We start from the raw sequence: 20,332 nt of genomic DNA, 5'->3' as shown, positions 1-20,332 counted from the left end.
GTAGAATGGCTTTAAGCCCTTTGTTCATAGGGTCACTATGAGTCGTGCTCAACTTGAAGGCAATCAACATCAGACACTAGGATAATGCTTTTTGAGTCCACCAACCATTCCTCTGGAGAAAGAGTCCGACTTGGAAGTTCATAACAACAACAAGCATAATACTGCATCTTTAGACTATGGAATTTTTTTAGGAAATGAAACTGTGCAAATACAGTGGAAGGTTCTGTGTTTCCTTCTTTATTCTATTCTTCAACTTCTCTTTCTGAGATAATTTTCACCTTGATTAGTGGTCATCATTTCAACCTTATTTTCTTAGTTTCTTTTTTTTTTAACTATATAGGTATACGTAGTAAACATAAATTGCAGGTAGTTGTAAACTGTAACGTGCTTATTTGTGTATTTTAAAATGTCATATTAATAGATTAGAAATTCTTTCATAAAGCATACCAGGTTTTGATGAATTGTCAGGGGAAGTATATTACTTTAAGAAATGGGTTGCTCGCAAATTGGTATCTAGCAAAACCCTATCTTTTAGGGTATAGCAAGTAGAGCAGTGTTTCTGTTCTTTTCAGATTCTACAAAAAAAGAAAATAATATTCCACCTGAATAAGTTAGTATTAGCCAGTATTTTTTTCATTTCTTGAATAAATGTATAATTCTGAGACTTTAAAATGATGATTTGATAAGCTATAATTTATATTGATGTGCTTCTATTCTTGTCATAAATCTTTTCATCTTTTTGCATCTAGTGTTTAACCAGGGGGAAGAAGGTACCTCCTGGTACATTATTCTGAAAGGATCCGTGAATGTCGTCATTTATGGCAAGGTATGTATATGTGTCTTTTTTTCTCTTTGAAATTTTATTATGTTCCATTTACTAGTGTTAATACTAAGTGTTAACAATGTGGTTGTACAATTAAACTTGCGAAAAGATTGTTAGCTGTAGAAGAGAATATTATCATATCTCTAGTCATTAGCTAATTGACTGTGCTCCAAGCAGTGGTGTACTTTCTGTGGGGCTCTCTCTTTATAGATTATTATATATACATTTAAAATACGCCATTGGGAGCTCTGGAGGCTAGTGGTAGGAAGCTCCGCTGCAGTCCCAAAGGCACGTGGTTTGGATCCACCAGCTGCTCTGCAGAAGGACTCTTTCCTGTGTGATTACCTGTCTCTGAAAACCCCCTGGAGTGTCAGCTATGGGTCGGTTCCAACTCACTGGTGCTCAACAACAACATAGCCATATTAATCAATGTCATTTTATTAGTGAAATGAACCTAGAGTAAAATGCATTTGTAAGAATTGGCATTATCATTTAATTATGTCACCTCTGAGAGTGGGCATCTGAGGGCACCTCAGGGCAATGGGCTAGGCCCAGCTCGTTTAAAGACACGCAGTGTCAGTGGGGGTAGGGATCTAGTGGTGAGAGGTGGTGGGCATTTCCTCTTTCATCTCACTGTTCTGCTGTCTCCAGGGGGTGGTCTGTACCCTGCACGAGGGAGATGACTTTGGCAAATTAGCACTGGTCAACGATGCCCCACGAGCTGCCTCCATCGTCTTGCGAGAAGATAACTGCCATTTCTTAAGAGTAGACAAGGAGGATTTCAACCGGATCCTGAGGGTGAGTCCAGGCAAAGTGTGGCTAGAGGAAATTCCATTTGCCCCTCTTCCAACGACACAAAGGTTTCTACTTTTTTTTTATGTTAACTGTGCAATACTCTGATTAATGGGCCTTCATTACAAGACTGGCATGTTCCGTGTGCTGGTGTGCATTCTGGTGACTAGAATGCTGTTCCAGCAGAGCCGAAAATCTGGCTTCTGTGGTTCAAATTCATCCACACTCGACTGGAGAAAGATGGTGAGCCTCCTCCTGGAAGGACTTACAGCCTCGGGAACATGATGGTGGGTTGCTATGAGTTGGAACTAGGTTTGATTTGGGTAGAATTTTTGTTTGTTTCATTTTGTCTGAACAAAATATTTGACCAAATTCCTTAGCATATACCTGTATTGGCCCATATCAAATTGAAGAGAAATAAGACTTAATCGTGCAAATATCAAAGCTTGAGGTTTTATTTCTGTGACACTTAAGGGTTTTCCCTTTTGCATTCATTCTCCATCCAAGCTCCAACTCAATGGCAAACCCCTCTGGCCATGTCTTTTTATTTCTTAGACTTTTCTAGTTTCTACCCTCTCTCCTCAAATTTGAACCTTTCCCGTATCATCATACACCACCCTCTGTTTTATTAAGTGGTTTTATTTTAATGGAAATTAATTTTAACTGTGCTTACTCCTGCCAAACTTTCATATTTTAAGTGTTTTCTCTAAATCTATAGCGTATTAAAAGGATGTCAGACACCACCAAGCAGGTACCTGGAATGGTTGGAATTTTATTTAAAGCAGACTATAAATATGACCCAAAGTGAAGTTTATCAGATTTTGTGAGAGTGGGTGATGCTAAGAAGAAAAGGTCCCTGGTTCCTTGGAGAGATAACTCAGTTTGGCTACTTAGAGGCTGGATTGAGGACTGCTGACAGTGATAATGTCCCATCACCTCTGGCCTGTGAGAGAAGACTGGTAGCTTGCCTGCCTAGTTCAAGTTCACCCAGAGAGGCTGTTCTCCCTACCCTCTCCTGTTTTCTTCCCTTCTCTGTGTGTTCACAGAACAAATTCCCCTCTCTCCATCTCCCAACCTTAGCATCTTTCTCTAATCCACCCCTAAGTCCTAAATATACTTCCTGTAACTCTGGTACAAGTGGCATGATTTAGTGATGGTTTACAGAATAATTCTCCTTTTCTAATATTAGGATTACCTATCCCTACCTATCCCTTAAAGCGTTTGGATCTAGTGACAAAATTTCTAATAAGATTTATCCTAGGATTATAAAGGTGAATTCAAAGAAAGTGAAATTAAATTTTGCATCATTGAATAATAATGTTTTAAAATGACATGGAATTTTACTTGGTTTTTCTTATCTATTATCTTTTAAAATGGTACCAAATGATGAGAGGAAAATAACAATAAATTATTAAGTTAATTTAAAATAACATTGACATTTAGAGGAAAGCTTTACTCACTCTGAGTTGCACATGTATGGAATTTATTCCAGGGAATAACTTCTCTGGGGGAAAAAATCCAATTAGGACCATTATTCCTGATGTAATTTATAAAGTAATAAAAACTGGAAAATATTTTCATTGTGTATGGAGGTAAAACTAATTAAGTTTTCTGTAAGTAAAGTCTTTTGATTAGAGAAAAATGTGCTATGCCTAATTAAACTACAAACATTCAAAAGAAAAACAAATTGAAAGAAATTTCCTGAAACTCTAAATGTAATACATTTTTAATAAGAATAAATATGTAAGTGTGATTGTTTGCCTCCCTTCCCTATATATTATTTCCTCTTAAAGATTTCTTAGGGCTCATACTACTTTCTATTCTGTGATTTTTCTGAATTTGGGGTCAAAGCAAATCCAAACTTAATACCATCGTGTCATTTCCATCCCATAGACAGTATAGGGCAGTCCTGTAGGCTTTCCAAGTTTATAGTTCTTGGAGGAGAATGACACCCACATGGTTGTCCTGCAGAGTAGCGAGTGGGTTCAAATAGTCAACCTTTTAGTTAGCATCCAAGCGCTGTAGCCACTGTGCCACTAGGGCTCATTGGCTAAAAAAGCAGAATTGTAAAAACCCCTAACTCTCTACTCTCTTGGTCCTATCTCTGACCATTCCAGCCCTTGACTTTGAAAATGACTTGATTTGTAGGCAGCACAATTAGCATCACAAGCACCAAATGAGTTTCTGAAGCATTTGAATTTTTTTTCATTGTCTGAATAAACGGCAGCATCTGTATGTGGTGTAATTTGTATTTGCAGGACGTTGAGGCGAATACAGTCAGACTTAAAGAACATGACCAAGATGTCTTGGTGCTGGAGAAGGTCCCAGCAGGGAACAGAGCTTCCAATCAAGGAAACTCACAGCCTCAGCAAAAGTATGTTTGCATCCAACACTGTAATTGCCAGACTATGATTAACCTTTTCACATGGCATCATCATTTCTACAATAGCGTGTTCTTTTTGTGGGAGAAGGCAGTGTGTGTGTAACTTCCCCCCCCCTCTATTGACTAATCACACATCTTTTGGAGTATAATGTATCCATTTCTGGCACTGCATTGAGCCTGGTGCTGCTTAGAGTAATTCTAAGCTTATTCCCTTACTCTAAAACCTCTCTGTGTACATAGTGTTCAACTGTTACAGCTTTGAAACAGAAAACTTATGGGAGAACAATGGAGACAGGAGCACCAGGCACCTCAAAGGACAGGGAGCCTTCAGAATTTGGGTCTTATCACATAGGAATTATCAAGAAGGATTTCTGCCTTTTTAGCAGATTAAATGTTTTTGATGAAGCCCAGATTTCAAATTTAAAACCGTCTGTCGACTGCCACCTAGAAGTGTGCATTTGGCTTCATTCCTATTCATTCTTGTTTATTTCAAAGGAGTATTTGCATCACACCTCTTCTTTAACTTGGTTTAACTTGTGTTCTTTCAGTGTTTCTACCTTCAGTTCTCGCTTTTGCTGCAGTATCCTACAGAAGACTACTTCTGTTTTTAATCAAATGTACCAACATTTGAGTCGTGAGACAGGAGAGCTAGAGACTGTGGTTCTAAGAATCTCATTTTTAAAAATAAAGATTAATTTTTAAATTTTATAATAATAAAGAACACCAATTCTGCAATTAATGAAATGTCACCAAATAATAATATGTTGAAAATGAATGCATCCCAAGTCATTTTCTTTTGTTTGCCAAGTAAAAGGGGTGTTCCTTGTGTGAGAACATTCACCATAGCTGATGATTTTTTTTTTTATTGCTTATACTAAAAACCTAAGGCATAAACATTTTCCTCTGGATGAATCAATATTTGCAAAGAAGGAGGAAAGAAATGTAATTTCTTAAATATTGTTGAACAGCCATAGTAATTTTGAATAATTTATTTAATCCTCATTACAGCCTCTTTTAACAGATGGAAAAATTTAGGCTCAAAGAAGCAAGTTTCATGCCCATTGTCATAAAGCTTGAAATGGCAGAGGTTGGCTCAGCTAGACCAACTTTTGTGGCTATGCGTTATGCCTCCAACTTTACTACACAGCAAATGATAACATAAATACCATACGCTCAACACATAAAATAAATGTTGCAAACTAATATATGTCAAAAGGCATGGCATAAATGGACTATCCTTTCACTCACAAATATAAAATTATCACCCAGATTTCTTTAAATACCTTAATCCCTTACTTTTTTTTTTTTTTTAAACTACTGCGCATACTTGAAATAAGCAGCTCTGGTGGACTAGTGGGTAAGGAGTAGCACTGCCAGCCCAAAGGCAAGTGGTTCAAATCCACTAGCTTCTCTTCAGGAGAAAGATGAGCAGTCTTCTCCTGTGTGATTTATAGCCTCTGAAAATCCACCAAAGGGTCATGGTGAGTTTGTTTTGACTCAACATATAAACAATAACACACTTGAAACTTGCTCACCTGTTTTTATAAATAAATAATCCATCCTGCAAAGGAAAATAAGCATAAAAACATTTTTTATTTGAAGACCAGGACTTCCCACAAATATTTTTGTTAGTGTCCCTGAATACAGGACTTCTCACAAATATTTTCATTGATGTCCCTGAATTGTTTTTATGTGCCATAGAGTTACCTATGACTCACAGCGACCCTATCCACAGCTCTAAATCCTACCCTGTCCTGAGCCATTCTCACTAATTCCAACTCACCAATCCCCATTTCCCCAGTTATGGTAGCAATCTATCTCATCTGAGGTCTTCATCTCCTACACTGTCCCTACACCCTTTCAAGCATGATGTCCTTCTCCATCCACCCTTTCAAGCATGATGTCCAAGGACCGGTTTCTCCCGGCCACATGGCCAAAGTATGTGAGACAGAGCTTCAAAATCCTAACCTCCAAGGAGAAACTTATTCTCACCCTCTCCAAGACACCCTGAATAGGCCATTTTTAATGGCTATCTACTGTATTTAACACGTTGCCACACACTTTTAAATTGACGGCCACGCTTAGAAACACTTTGTTTTTCCCCGATGTATTACCGTCATTTGTGGCAATATGTTAATAATACTTTATGTGTTGGGACTCATTTTGTTAACTGAAAAAGTAAGTCTTGAAAAATGTCTTTAACCTCAGTATATTTGATCAGGAAGTGTCCTTCCTTACTGTCTTCATATTGTTGAGAAATTATCAAAGGTGTTTGCTTCCTAGCCTCTTCCATTTAGGGTAGCCTCTAATTATAATTGTTTATGAAATCTAACTAAAGAGAATGAAAAAAGAGAAGCCATGCATGTGAAAATGATTTTTGATCTAGATATGATTTCCATTATGTCTTCTTATTTGTACCCTTTAGTACAGTCAGCATTTTATACATAATACAAATTTATTTACACAAAAGGCAAGAATGCCCTTGTGAGTCAATGTCTGCTGAGAGTCGGTCCTGACAGCTGTGCTAACTGTGTCTGTGGATCATCTTAAAACTTAGAGACCTACAGGGCCTCTGTTATGTTGTTATGTGTACCATCTAGATGGTACATAAGCGACTCATACTTGATACTCCAGTGAGTTTTCAGAGGCAGTAAAACACATCTGAAGAGATTACCCATCAGTCTCCCGCAGAGCGACTGGTGAATTCATAACCACATGTCTTTGGGTTGGCAGCACGGCTCCTTACAGCCAAACCACCAGAGCTGCATAGAGTGCTTCTCAGTCCTGAGAAGCTGCCCTTTTTGAACTCAAGGAGAATCTCCATGTTGCTTGTATAGTAGTATTACTGTATCAATAATCCAGAGTAGCTTCTGTATATATTTTTAGTTTTCAAAATCACTTGACTTTATCCAGACCACTCAACTCTGAATGTTATAGTAAAACATCATAGTAATAATAAGACAGTGTTCTCCATGGGCCATACAGCAAGGCTGCCTTATGGCCATTGTCATTCCAGATACCGTTCTTCTCTGGTTATATGAGCTCAGTAATAGGAAGAATTGGAATTTGGAATGATGGTTCCTGTTTCAGTTACAGGATGGCGTTTTCTTTACACTGTCAGCTCCCCCAGTGACTAATTCTATCCTGTTTTGAAGATACCTTGTTTTGTCCTGAACCTCCCTTCTACATATAGATGGAATTGTCCTTATTTCCAGACATAGTGCTGGGAGAAGATTTTTTCAGTTCCAGGTTCTAAAATGTCTACACATTAGAGTCACTATGAGTGGAAGCCAATTTGATGGCAGCTAACAACAACAACAACTCACTAGCAGAGTTTTTAACTACATAGAGTATTTATTTACTGCTTTGGATGAGCTCAGGGTCACCAGACATGGTTGCATCCAGAGCATCTTTCTGTCCAGGCAGGTGCAGCTGAACATACACTCAGACTTGGCACACATCAGAGATCTCACAGCTTCTGGCTTTCTCAACTTACGCATGATGCCTTACTGTGTTTTCAAAGGATAACACCCAGCTCACCCTCATGTATTTTGCCTAGAGCTCTCATTAACTGTTTGGTTACCACCTTGATTAGAACTTTGAAACATCTCACATTGAATTTTTTTTTTTTCATTCCTTCATGTTCCTCGATGGGCACTGTGACTGGATCTTCTGAAATAATGTTAACTCACAAATAATTTACACTTGACATTAAAGTAGATCATATGGGTTAGCTACTGCTAATTTAACCTTCTTTCCTCTTCATGATGCCACTGGGATTGTTTGTTCATCTGTATTTGGGGTTTGTTTTCTTTTCACTAGATTTATTATTAGTTGTATTTCCAACACGCATACCAGTGTACAGTTGGGAAAGACAGAGTGTTCCAGAAATAGACAGGGGAATCCAGTGTGGGACCAAAATTTTGCTATGAATAACCCATATATGGATAACCTAGTTTTCTGTGGTTTCCCGTCCCCAGCTCCCCAGCTTGGCCTTAGCTGCCCTGGAACTTCCATATGCTTTTTCCTTTTCCTCTGGAACCCACAGCTGTGGGTTCTCCACTCCCAGCCTGCTAATGCTGCTCTCCAAGAAATTTCTGTTTATCCCAAGAAGAAGGGGAAAAGAACAACATTTTAATAATTACTTTAACTTGTGGTTATTCTCCTGTCTTTTGGGGTGACTTGGTTCCTCTTTACAAAGAGGAACTTGTTGGCCACAAGATAAGTCAATATGGGTCCTTAGAAATTCACAGTTGTTGGTTGTGTGTTTGGTGTTTGTTTTTTTTTTAAATATATATGTTTTAAAAGTTACTTATTACTTGCTTACATTTTAAAAACTAACATTTTCATTTCTTATCCAGGTATACTGTGATGTCAGGAACACCTGAAAAAATTTTAGAACATTTTTTAGAAACCATACGCCTTGAACCAGCTTTAAATGAAGCAACAGGTATACACATAGAATAATGTAATATTCAGTAAATGCATGCCTAGTGCTGTGACTAGTTCCTGAGTTCATCCTCAGTGTGGATAGTCAAGGCAGTTTTAGAAGGTGGTTGTATGTGTTAAGAGTAGAGCAGACTCCTTCTCACTGCCTGTGTCCCCTACAATACTGGTTGTCCTCTCGCAATCCAGCATCTCATGCATATCTATAAGGATACTTCCATAGGCGTCTCAAAAGTTAACATTTAAATCTTACCTTCAATATCTTTTCATTTTTAATTGTAATCCCATCTTTCTCATAAAGGATCTGATGCTGGCTGCATAGAAGTTACCACCTTATTCCAACTGAGAGTTAAATGGTTCTCTCTAGGGTATGGATTCTTAGACTGCCTCACAGATATTTGTTGTTGTTGTTATTGTCGTTGACTGCCTTTGTGTCGAACACGACTCATAGCGACCCTATAAATAAAGGCCTGAAGCTCCTCTACAACTATTGACATTTATAAAAATTCATATAGTTTCCAGAGGCATATTATTTAGGAAGTGGATGCCACTCCTGCTTCCAAATATTAAGTGATATTCAAGTACCAAGTCACAGATAACTGGCCTCACAGCAAGATGCAGAGGTTTGAGAGTGAATGAAATGAATTCTGCCAGGGAACTAAGAGTTCAGAATCCTGATACCTTTCTGCACTTTTGTTACCCTCTTGTATATGTCTTTGGAACAGCTCTTGTTTAACTTTTTAAGAAGCCTATGCTACTAGTTTATCACTTAACATCACTGATGAATGTATTTAAGGCACCCTCAGCTCACTAAAAGATGGTCAGAGTTCAGAGTTATCTCCAGAAATTTCCATTATTGAGCTTTGCTTGCAGCCTGCTCTGCAGTAAATGGAAACATAACTATAATAGATCTACTAAAAGTATTTACCACCTCTTTACTTATTGTATCCCCTCATTCCAGTTTCTTATTTCATAAATAGATGGCATTAATTTGGTTTTTCCTTAAGTAATAAATTAACTAAAGAGTCTTTGTTGTTGTTGTTGTTGCTATTGCTGTTGTGTACCATTGATTATGAACCGACTCATAGCTGACACTCCAGTGGGTTTTCAGAAGCAGTTAATCAGATGGGAGGAAATTGCCTATCCTTCTCCCACAGAGCAGCTAGTAGATTCGAACCACATGCCTTTGGAATTGCAGCACAGCTTCTTAACACTAGGCCATCAGACCAAAATAAACCTAATTACTTTTGAGTGAAATCCAACTCATAGCAACCATCCTTTGGTTTCCCAAGGGTATAAATCTTTATGGGAGAGGACTGTCCATGTTTCTCCGCTGTGCTGCAGCTCTTAGAGAGTCTTACATGCAAAGCAAAGCATTGGGAGGCTTTTTGACGATATCTGCAAAAATAAAATTATGTGCAATGAACTTTGCTTGTATTCAGGATGGAGAAATCCTTGAAGGACCATTTACGAGGGTTTTACTCCCAAGAGATCTATGTAACCTTAAATAGACCAAATGGCTGGGCTAGGTTAGGACAACATGCAGCAGATTTTCTCCCACTAGTTATGGACAATCTCCTCTCATGCATTCACTGCCTCTGAAAACTCGCCAGAGTCAGCTATGGTTCAGGTCCAACTCAATGGTGCACAACAGAATAACCGTTAACTGTTAGGATGCTCTGGTGGCTTAGTGAATAAGAAGTGGTACTTCCAACCCAATGGTAGGCAGTTTGAATCCATCTGCTGCTCCAAGGGAGAAAGATGGACAGTCTCTTCCCATGTGATACGCAGCCTCTAAAAATCCGATGGTCTTCTATGAGCTGGTACCAACTCAGTAGCAATGAGTAAGTGAGGTAACTGCCTGAAATGTGTTGTTACAGGAAGTAAGAGAAAACATCTTCTTCAAAATGAGTATTGATTCAGAGGGATTATACAGTAGAGGGTATGGCATCTAAGGAAAACTTGACACCATCTTTACTACCCATGAAGAACAAAGGATAGTCTTCCTTGCAAGGTTACTTTAAAAGAAGTAGGACTGAATTTATTGCTTCTTAAACAAGAAATTGAAACCTAGATATCATTGGGCCAATGGCACAGGATTTCTAACTCTACTATTTTTTACACTGAAGACAAGGTTAACAACACAGTTTAATATCAAACTTCATTCCTTGTAGGTTTTTTCTGATTTTTCTGACATTTTTGAAATGTCAGCTTGTTGGCATTTATGGGTTTAAAATAAAGTGAATCTACAGTGGAACCTGTTTATATCAGAGACGTGAACTTTCTGGAATTGACAGTATACATTCTCTTCATTTAACCAAAACATCTATTTTCTGTCCATGAATTATTAGTCTCCTATACTTTTTCTGCTATAGCTAACATTACTAGTTGCATACTATGGGAAATAATCTTCTAGAAGGAAATGATTTGTTTTGTTTTCCCTTAGTTCCTGCATATGAGCAATTCACATCAGAATGTGAATTTCAAGTGGTTGAGCACACTGTATATGACCAAGTCCAAATCCCCAGACTTCCAGCAGCCATTTGAAATTACTGCATAGCACAGTTTTTCAGAATGACTTACGAGTATTAGGGAGCTCTGGTAGTTTAGTGGTTAAGGAGTTGTGCTGTCAACCCAAAGCCACACAGTTTGAAACCACCAGCTCCTCCTTGGAAGAAAGATAGGCGGTATCTACCCATGCAATTGATGGCCTCTGAAAACCTGCTAGGAGGTCAGCCATGCATTGGATTGGACTCAGTAACAGTGAATTGAGTTATGAGCGTTAGCTCCCCTATTCTCAGATAGTACACAAAGCATATTAAAGTGATCCTAGAAGTTGAACTCAGGAAAGCCAAAGCGCTTTTAGTAAAAAAGTATTTCCTACAGCTTCTGTCTATCACTTTTTCCGTTTGTTCTCTGGTCCAGTTTGATGGCCTAGGGACCACTGGTAGCATGGGATGATGGATGGCACCTGTGGTTTACGTTCATCTTGTACTGAAATGAACAGTGTTTGATCCATTAATCCTTGACAGAAATCAGTTTAAAGCATGAGGGTATTTTGTCGATATTTTTTCCATGATAATTGTTTTTTTCTTTTATTTATTCATTGTTGTACATTTTATCCTCCCTTTTCCTCCCCTTCCCCTAGTCTACCCCTTTGTTCCAGATAGGTTTTCATTCATATATACATATACATAATCATATATTCTTTTCAAACTGTTCTTCCCCTCATCCATTCTAATGCGGTGTTCTTATCTAGTCACTGTTTCTGTATTCCTTCCTCAGCCTCCACCCCATATCTGTGCTATTTTATAAAAGCAGTGTTATACAGTATTTATCTTTTTGTGAGTGAGATATTTCACTTAGCATAATGTCCTCAAGGCTTTCCCATGTTGTATAATGTTTTACTATTTCATTGTTTTTCAGTGCTGCATAGTATTCCATTGTGTGACTGTACCATGGTTTTTCTTTCTGTTTATTGATGGGCACTTGGGTTACTTCCATCTCTTTGCTATTGTGAATAAAACAACAATAAATCATGACTATTTTTGAATTCTAATTTCAGTAGTCTTCAGTATGGATTATACCTCAAGATAAAGAAATTAAAATCCTCACAACTGGGTCAATAAATATTTTCATGATAAATGGAGGAAAGATTGAAATTGCCAAGAAATTCCTTTTACTTTTTTCCAAGGTCAGCACCTATGGAAGTAGTAGTTAGGAAGTCAAATGACATACTAAACTGGGCAAATCTGCCATAGGCTTCTTTAAAGTTTTAAAGATGTCACTTTAAAGACCAAGGATCTCTTGGCCCAAAACATTGTATTTTCAATTGCTTTAGATGGCAATGTAGGTTAGGTGATGAATGAAGGAAGTCAAAGAATTGATGCCTTTGAATATGGTGTTGGATAAGAAGACTGAGTTTTCCAGAAGAATAAGCAGGTCTGTCTTGAGAGAAGTGCAGCCATAGTGCTCCTTAGAAGCAAGAATGGTGAGACTTCTTGTCACCATACTTTGGGAATGCTATTTGGCAGAACCAGTCTCTAGAGAAGGACATCATGCTTGGAAATTAGAGTCAATGAAGAAGAGAAATCTCTCAAGGAGAGGGACTGGCACATGCACTGCACAGTGGAGGTTGTCCGGATGGCATACGATGAGGCAGGCTTGCATTCTGTTGTATATAGGGGTGAGTTGGAGCCAACTCGAAAGTGCTGAACAATAACCAAAATTTTCTTTACTTTCCTTACCATTTTCTGTTGTAAAAGTCATGCATACTTTACAAATATCAGCAAATAGAATTATTTTTTAATGAAAACTCTCATAGTACTTTGTATTCCTGCTTTCACAGGGAATATTTCTAAAAGCTAGGCATTTGCCAATGTGTAGTTTCCCATACCGGCTGACTGGAAATTAATGTCTCTGCAGTGAAGAATCAGAATCAAATGAAGTTTATCATTGATAAACTTATTTTCCCATCATCCCTCTAACTACCTAATTACAAAATAGATCAGTGTATGACATTTATAATTTTAATCTATTGAATAATTTTTGTTTTGTTCCAGTGTACAGACTTTAATTTCTCATTCTGGGGTCCCCCCCACTTTTATTTTCCTCATCAATATTTGCATTACTACCTTGTTCTATAATTTTATTGCTCCTCCTTGAAATGGACAAGCGACTATGTCTTAATTCCATGTAAATGATATTTCCCCTATATGGCTCCATTTGTTTTAATTCTTTTAAAAAATTCTTTGTGGTTAAGATGAGTAGTGCCATTGGCTGTCTTTTTTTTTTTTAATGTTACACTTTGTCCACTGCCCTAAGAAATTGAGTTTGATTTCACTCTCTAGAAACATCATTATCTTTGTATGCAGTTCTCCTGTGTATGGTAAGACCATCACACACCATACTGACTTATAAGAATTGTGGCCAAAGGCAAATTAATAGATACCATTTCTTTCTTAAGATTTCTCCAAGAATTTAATTTCCTTTTCTTTTTTGCTTTTTCCCTCCTCTTCCCTCCAGATTCTATTTTAAACGACTTTGTTATGATGCACTGTATTTTTATGCCAAATACCCAGCTTTGCCCAGCCCTGGTGGCCCAATATCCTTTTTTTTTGCAAGAAAGCCTCTATTCTCTTGAAGACATCTTAATAAAAGATGCACATGGTCATTATCTCATCTCATACTCTGAAGGTAAGTCATGACTCAGACAGACCTGTACTTTGAGCTTATAAAAGTGGCGGAACTCAGAAGTGCCAACAGTTTCCCCTGAGGTTTTCCTCTAGTGCCCTCCAGCCTAAGGCCGCTGTAACATTTTTAAGATTTCCTCCTCATTATCTGTATAGATATATGAACCAGTTTACCTTGGAAAGGTGTTTTCTGTGAGAAATATCCACGCCTAAAAGGTAGACCAGAGAAGGTGAAAGGAGAGTGCAGGTGTGTGTTGAGGGCTTGTTCCCTAGCTTTGGAGATCCGCTGTGCCTCTGTCAGAAGGGTACCTTGTAGGATGGACCAAGACCTGCTTATGTTCCTGTTCTAAATGACAGAAATCAGAGACATACAAGTTATCATTACAATTACTTTTCTTTCATATTCATCCTTGTCCATCTTCTCCTCTAGATACCAAAATTCATTTTTTGTTTCTTTTTTATGAATACTCTATTGACGTAAAGAAAGCCAGTTGTCACTGAGTCAGCTCTGACTTGTGTTGACCCCATGTGTGTCAGCAGGAGCACTGTGCCCCATGGGGTTGTCTATGGCCGTTATTTCAGAAGTAAATCACCAGGCCTTTCTTCCAAGGTGCCTCCAAATAGACCCAGAGTCCCCAACTTTTGATGAGCCGCTATATATTAAGTGGTTACACTACCCAGGGACTCCAAAACAAAGAAATAAAATTTGAAATTCAAATGCAACTAAGAAAATCTCAATTCTAATGAACTCTCTCCTCAAGGTACTATGAATTTTTAAAATTTCATTTGGTTGGGTTCTTAATAATAGACCGACTGGACCAATTGATGCATAGTGTTTGCCACTGAGTGGACATTCAGAAAATGTAAGTTGCATTTAAAAAAAGATGTGCATATTATTAACAAGTTGCACTCTCAGCTTTGAGTGGTGTATAAAAGAATATTTTTCCAATTTTATGTCTTTTCTTTTAATCTCCACTGGCAACAAAAATGTAGACCCCCAACACGTTGCCTTTTTTTGAACAGTTAAATGCACAAAAGGAGAGTGGCTCTCTCTTTTTTCTGAGCAATCCAATCAATGTGGGCATGTTTTCCTTTTCAGAATTATAATTGCCTTACCTGATTCTCATTTTCCTGTTCGCCTATATTTCTTTTTGAAGTCAACAGAATGTGAGGATAGGAGATTTAGTTGAATGTTGTTACCCAGAGGGAGCTGCAAGGGTGAGATTTGGGTGTTTATTTGCCTGGAGACTATCTTTCCATGTAATGACAGCTTAATGAGACTTACATATATATTCTCTCTGGCTCATATTCAATTTTTCTGCAGTAAAATTAACACATTCAGGATAGCTCTGTGCTCTTTTAACTCCATACATGGTGATCACTATTAAACCTTTGAGATTTGTTAAAAGGAATAATAAAAACCACCGTTGAGTTTGGACTTTGTTTTAGGCAGCAGCATGTTGATAAGCCTAAGACAAACAAAAATCACAAGAAGGGATGGTGTCAAGTGGGCCAAGCCATTTCATCTTTACAACTCCAAGCCCCAAACACTAAGCTTGTATTTTACAAATACAGATTTCTTCATTTATGATCTTGTTCTCCTACAGCGTTGATTGAAATTGCCAGATCACTAATCTTTGGTTTGAAAATGTAAGCTCCTAGAAGAAAGGCCCATGCTATACCCAGGTAGGGAGATGTGATGGTAATTACAGTTGTGGAGAGGAAGAAAAGACAAGAAACTGAGAATAACAGAATCAAGAGGGGCTTGTGAAAGAAAATTCCAATTTAGTTCCCAGTAGATAGATGTCTTAGTCTCTAAGTGCTGCTGTAAACAGAAATATAAAAACTCTTTGAACTTTGATTAATGTCGATAGTTGTAGAGGGGCTTCAGGTGTTTTGTTCCTAGGGTTGCTATGAGTAGTGCTCAACTCAAAGGCAATCAACAACAACAACAGGTATCTATATACACAACCCACACTATGAGATGTCATACAGACTCTATAATCTTCTGAGTTTGGGTCATAAATAATGTAAATGAGTTCTCACAGATAACATAACTCAGTTCTTACTGGAATTTGTGGGATGAATATGGGGTAACTTAGAGAAGTTTAAAGACCTTCAACAACTCCCAGGCTAGCAAGGGCTTTCACTGGACAATTTCATGGAGAATGTCAAGAAAGCCAGCGCAAGTGGAGAAACAGACAGTGGACAGGAAAGAACAAGTAGACAAAAATGACTTAGTGCCACACACTTAAGTCTTGATTTGGGAGTACAATGGAGTGTACACACACACACACACACGCGCACGCACACACACGCACACGCACACACACACACTCGTGCTCACACGCACGCTCTCATTTCTGTCAAGTCAGAACAGACTCAAAACTGACCCTCCAACAGGTTTTCAGAGACTGTAAATCTCAGAGGAGTTTGTCCTTCTTTCTCCCTTGAAGCACCTGATGGACTCGAACAAACCTGTCTTTTGGTTGACAGCACAACTTTCTCTCTCAAGGCCACCAGAGATCAGTTTTAATAATGTAAAACTGCACAAACGGGTTATACCTCATATTTTTCACGAGGATAAGACATCATGAAATACTTAACCACATTCCATTAGTGAAGTGCTTGGCTGAGTGTTTTCAAAGTAGTTAATATCTACAACTTTTCATAGCAGCTTCATAAAGTAAGAAATTTTTACTGCTCTTTTTCCAAATCAATAAACTAGGATAATGAAAAATTATGATTTGCTCAGAGAAAGGTAATTACTAATACAGAAAAGATTTGAGCCCTGAGCCACTGACACCTATTTCTGTGCTTAATCACATTGCATGTCTCCTCCAATTTTGCCTTCAGCACGAAGAAAAATGCTAGAACGCTGTTAACATTCATATTTCAGGCCTTTTATGTGCTAATGAGAAAGACTTTCTATTCACTGGATACACTACGACATGATGTGACCTGATGAATAAAAGTGCTTTATAATGAGGTTTTTAGATCATATTTATTAACTTTCTATACTTTTTCTCTCCAACTTCTTTATTTTTTTAAAAATATGTATTTTAAAATAAGTTCAATTTTCCCATAGTCCTTTTTAAAAAAATGTAAGACTACCTATATAATCCTACCACTTCCCAGGTGTAACCATTACTAACATATTGGTGTGTATCTCTCTAGCCTTTTTTAAAAAAACATATGACTAGAGAGGATAGAAGGAGAATTGATGCCTTTGAACTGTGGTGCTGGAGAAGAGTATTGAATGTACCATGAACTGCCAAGAAAAGAAACAGATTCATTCTAGAGAGGGTTAAACTGGGCTGCTCCTTGGAGGCAGGGATTCCAAGACTTTGTCTGACATACTTTGGACATGTTGTAAGGAGGGACCAGTCCTTGGAGGGACATTGCAGGAGGGGAAGGCCTTCTATGAGGTGGATTGATTCAGTGACTGGGGTAATCGGGATGGGTGTGTGATTGGCACAGAACAGAGCAGAGTTTAGGACTGTTGTACACAGGGTCGCTGTGAGTCGCAAGTGACTTGACAGCACGTAACAGCAATAACATACTAAAGTATAAAATCTGGATCATACTGTAAATCATTTTGTATGCTTATTAACTACAGTATCTCTTCTGGTAAAGACTGCCCACTGGCATTGGGTCAGTTCTGCCTCATAGCAACCTTCCATCAAGTTTCCAAAGCTAAATCTTTATAAGAAGAGGCTAACCATCTTTCTTTTTCCTGTGGAGATCCTAGAAGATTTAAACCACTGACCTACATGGGTCAACAACCTACCACGTAACGTAATTCATTATACAATATTTTGTGAAAAATATATACCATCAAATATTTTTCTACAGCAGTATATTTTTAAGTAAAGGTAGCTTAGTCATCTTTAAAAATAAAATATCCTCACTGGGAAAAAAATAAATAGAATAAGGGAAAATTTGTTTAGAATCTCACCACTGTTAAGAATTTTATGAAAAACTTTCTAGAAATTGTACTTCTATAATTATCTGTCTATATAGATTGGTCACTATATAGATAAATATAGATTAAATAGATCTAAATAATCTTTTCCCCCCCAGTTGATTCTACAAATACATATTGAACAATGTGTCATACAGATTGGTACAGTGAGGGACAAACATATATTGGAAAGACAACTTATTATTGTCAATGGCAACCTAGAAGCAAGGATCAGGAAACACTACCTTATATACTTTGAACATATTGTTGGACATATTGGCAGAGATCATGATGATGGCACATGATAGGGCAAGAATCTGATCTGTTGTTCACAGGGTTGCTGTAAGTTAGCTCAATGGCACATTACAATTGAAAGAGCAATATTATATGGTAGATATATCATAGTTCATTTTTAACCTCCTATTATTGTATATATAGATTATTTACACATTTTTTTCCCTAACAAGCATAGTGGGATGACTCCAGATAAATTTTGCTTATTTCTGTTTTTTTGTTTTAACTGTTTTTTTGCAGTGAAAATGCTTTGTTTTAAAATATGACAAAGCTATCTCTATTTAGAAAAACAGTGTTGTAGTAGAAGATTCAATAGCATAGATACCAACAAAATATTGTTAAGTGGAAAAGTAGACAAAATTATTCTAGCCTATGACTTTTTAATTTCCTTATTTGAAACTTCTAAAAGTGGCAAAGAATATGAAAAATGTTAATGCTATGATATCTATTACCAAATTGCTTTCTCTAGTCCTTTTAATTTTTTTTTAATGTATTGCTAAGTCAAAACCAATCCACTGTTAACCTTCAAACAGATTTTCAGAGGCTATCGATTATGTAAAAGATTACCCACCTTTCTCCCTTTAAGCAGCTGATGGATTTGAACTGTCTGTATTTGGATTGGCAATGTATCTCCCTCCCACCTAGGCCATTAGAGCTTTCTGGTTGGCATAGGATAGGATAGGATAGGATAGGATAGGATAGGATAGGATAGGATAGGATAGGATAGGATAGGATCAGAACTGTTATTCAGAGGGCCGCTGAGTCCCACTTGCCAACACCCAACAACAGCAGCAGTCTTAATTTCATGTTTTATTATTAAATTCTGCCATATTTGTGTAGTATGTGTATGTTTGAACACAGGCAGGTCCTTAGTGATCACAACTATGTTAATATTATTTTGAATGTTAATAGGTTTATTGGGATATATTTATGTCATTTATTTATCTTTCCAACACCAACCCCCTCAAATCTGAAGCAAGAAAAGACTGGTACATTATTAATTATGTTTTACAGATAGGAGAAATCAGGGTACATGGATGCCAAGTAACCACGTAAGATTCTGAATACACTGACAGCTATTTAGAAGATGTCCATGTAGCACTAGTGTGGCTCCAGTTTGCAATTGATATCATGACTGACTCTAACAAAGCTGTCGTCTTGGTGGTTAGTGTAGTCACTCATATAATTGACTGCTCTTGCCAGTAAACTGGTTTGCACATTGCCCAACTGGACTACTGGGACTCCAAGAGGGACTTTCAGGTACTAAGTTAAAAACACCTAAGAGAGAGAATAGGAAGCCTATAGCCCCATATGTCAGTGACAACCATCCTACAGTATTGAGGGTAATGAGCTCCAGGAGGAAGCTGAAGTGAGTAGAAGTCACCAAATAAGAAACAGATTCCATAATAATGCCATTGATAACCAGGCCAAGCCTGAAAGCTATCCTGCCAATACAGTCTCACTTATGTCAGATACTTCAGAGCTCTGTTGTTTAGGACAGATTGGGACTTCAGCTAAAAAACATCTGAATAAGAAATGGCTTTTATTTAAATGTCTAGCAATATAAATACAACACTATTTTGTTCAGATATTTTTATTGTTGTCCTAATTTTCTTTGGGCTTAATATTCAACACAAATTCTTTTCTTCCACCATGAGAATGACTTCTCTTTTTTTGCATTAGAAAGAAAAATAGATTTTCTGGTAAGTTTTAGCAAAACTGCCTTTCTATTACATCCCTTTTAAAGAAACAGTGTAAACACAACATTTTCCCTTATTGAAAAAGCATTTATTTCTCAGTGAAAATAACCAGAAGGATATTTTGTTTATGACTAGACCTGGGTGTTTTTAGAAGTCCATTTTATCAAAACTTGCTTTTCTTATTGGTGAAAGATTTATAAAACAACAACAGGTAGGTTTATATTCTCTAGTCAAAGCCAATCTTCTAGAAACACTCTTCAAATTTGTTAGGACAACTTTCAGTTAAATTTTATTGAAGCCAAATAATACCAATTTTGTCACCATTTAATTCTGAAGATATTTGATCAGTGTGGCACCATCAGAACAGTTTTCCTCAAATACTAACTTTTTCCTTCATTTATGATTAAATTGCTTATTCATTTAGTATGAAGATTCTGGGGGTTTGTTTTATTGTTATTTTAATGAAAGTAAGTATAAACTTTTTTTCCCCCCCAATAAGAACATCTTGGCATCTTGGCTTGATTATGTGAACATGATGTGCTCCTTGGACAAACCCTCTTAGGAACTCTAGGAGGTGTATAATTTTTTTTAACATAAATTCTGCTTTACTAAGTTAGGTGTTAGACATTTCTTTTCTCTCAGGGAAGGTATTTTCTGAGGCATAATTATGATTAGTCCAGACCAGTGTGATAAGTCCTTTTCCCTGTACAGTGATTGGTTAATGAGTGAAAATGTGAC

At 37.3% G+C, this 20,332-nt stretch overlaps 1 protein-coding gene across 4 annotated transcripts in view; it reads left to right on the top strand.

Annotated features, from left to right (window-relative positions):
• The window catches only part of RAPGEF4 (Rap guanine nucleotide exchange factor (GEF) 4), a 423,137-nt gene that overhangs the window by 351,087 nt on the left and 51,718 nt on the right, over nucleotides 1–20,332 (top strand). For all 4 annotated transcript variants that reach the window (XM_006878827.1, XM_006878828.1, XM_006878830.1 and 1 more), the window contains 5 exons: nucleotides 750–826; nucleotides 1,475–1,621; nucleotides 3,874–3,989; nucleotides 8,360–8,448; nucleotides 13,470–13,548. In XM_006878827.1, coding sequence (XP_006878889.1) covers nucleotides 750–826; nucleotides 1,475–1,621; nucleotides 3,874–3,989; nucleotides 8,360–8,448; nucleotides 13,470–13,548 — 508 coding nt within the window. The remainder of the gene's footprint in view (nucleotides 1–749; nucleotides 827–1,474; nucleotides 1,622–3,873; nucleotides 3,990–8,359; nucleotides 8,449–13,469; nucleotides 13,549–20,332) is intronic.

Source organism: Elephantulus edwardii, unplaced genomic scaffold, assembly GCF_000299155.1.
Source record: "Elephantulus edwardii isolate Elephantulus edwardi_28Jun2011 unplaced genomic scaffold, EleEdw1.0 scaffold00001, whole genome shotgun sequence".
Lineage (NCBI taxonomy): Eukaryota > Metazoa > Chordata > Mammalia > Macroscelidea > Macroscelididae > Elephantulus > Elephantulus edwardii.
Note: the sequence above shows the minus strand (reverse complement) of the source record. Positions and strands in the feature narration are given on the sequence as shown.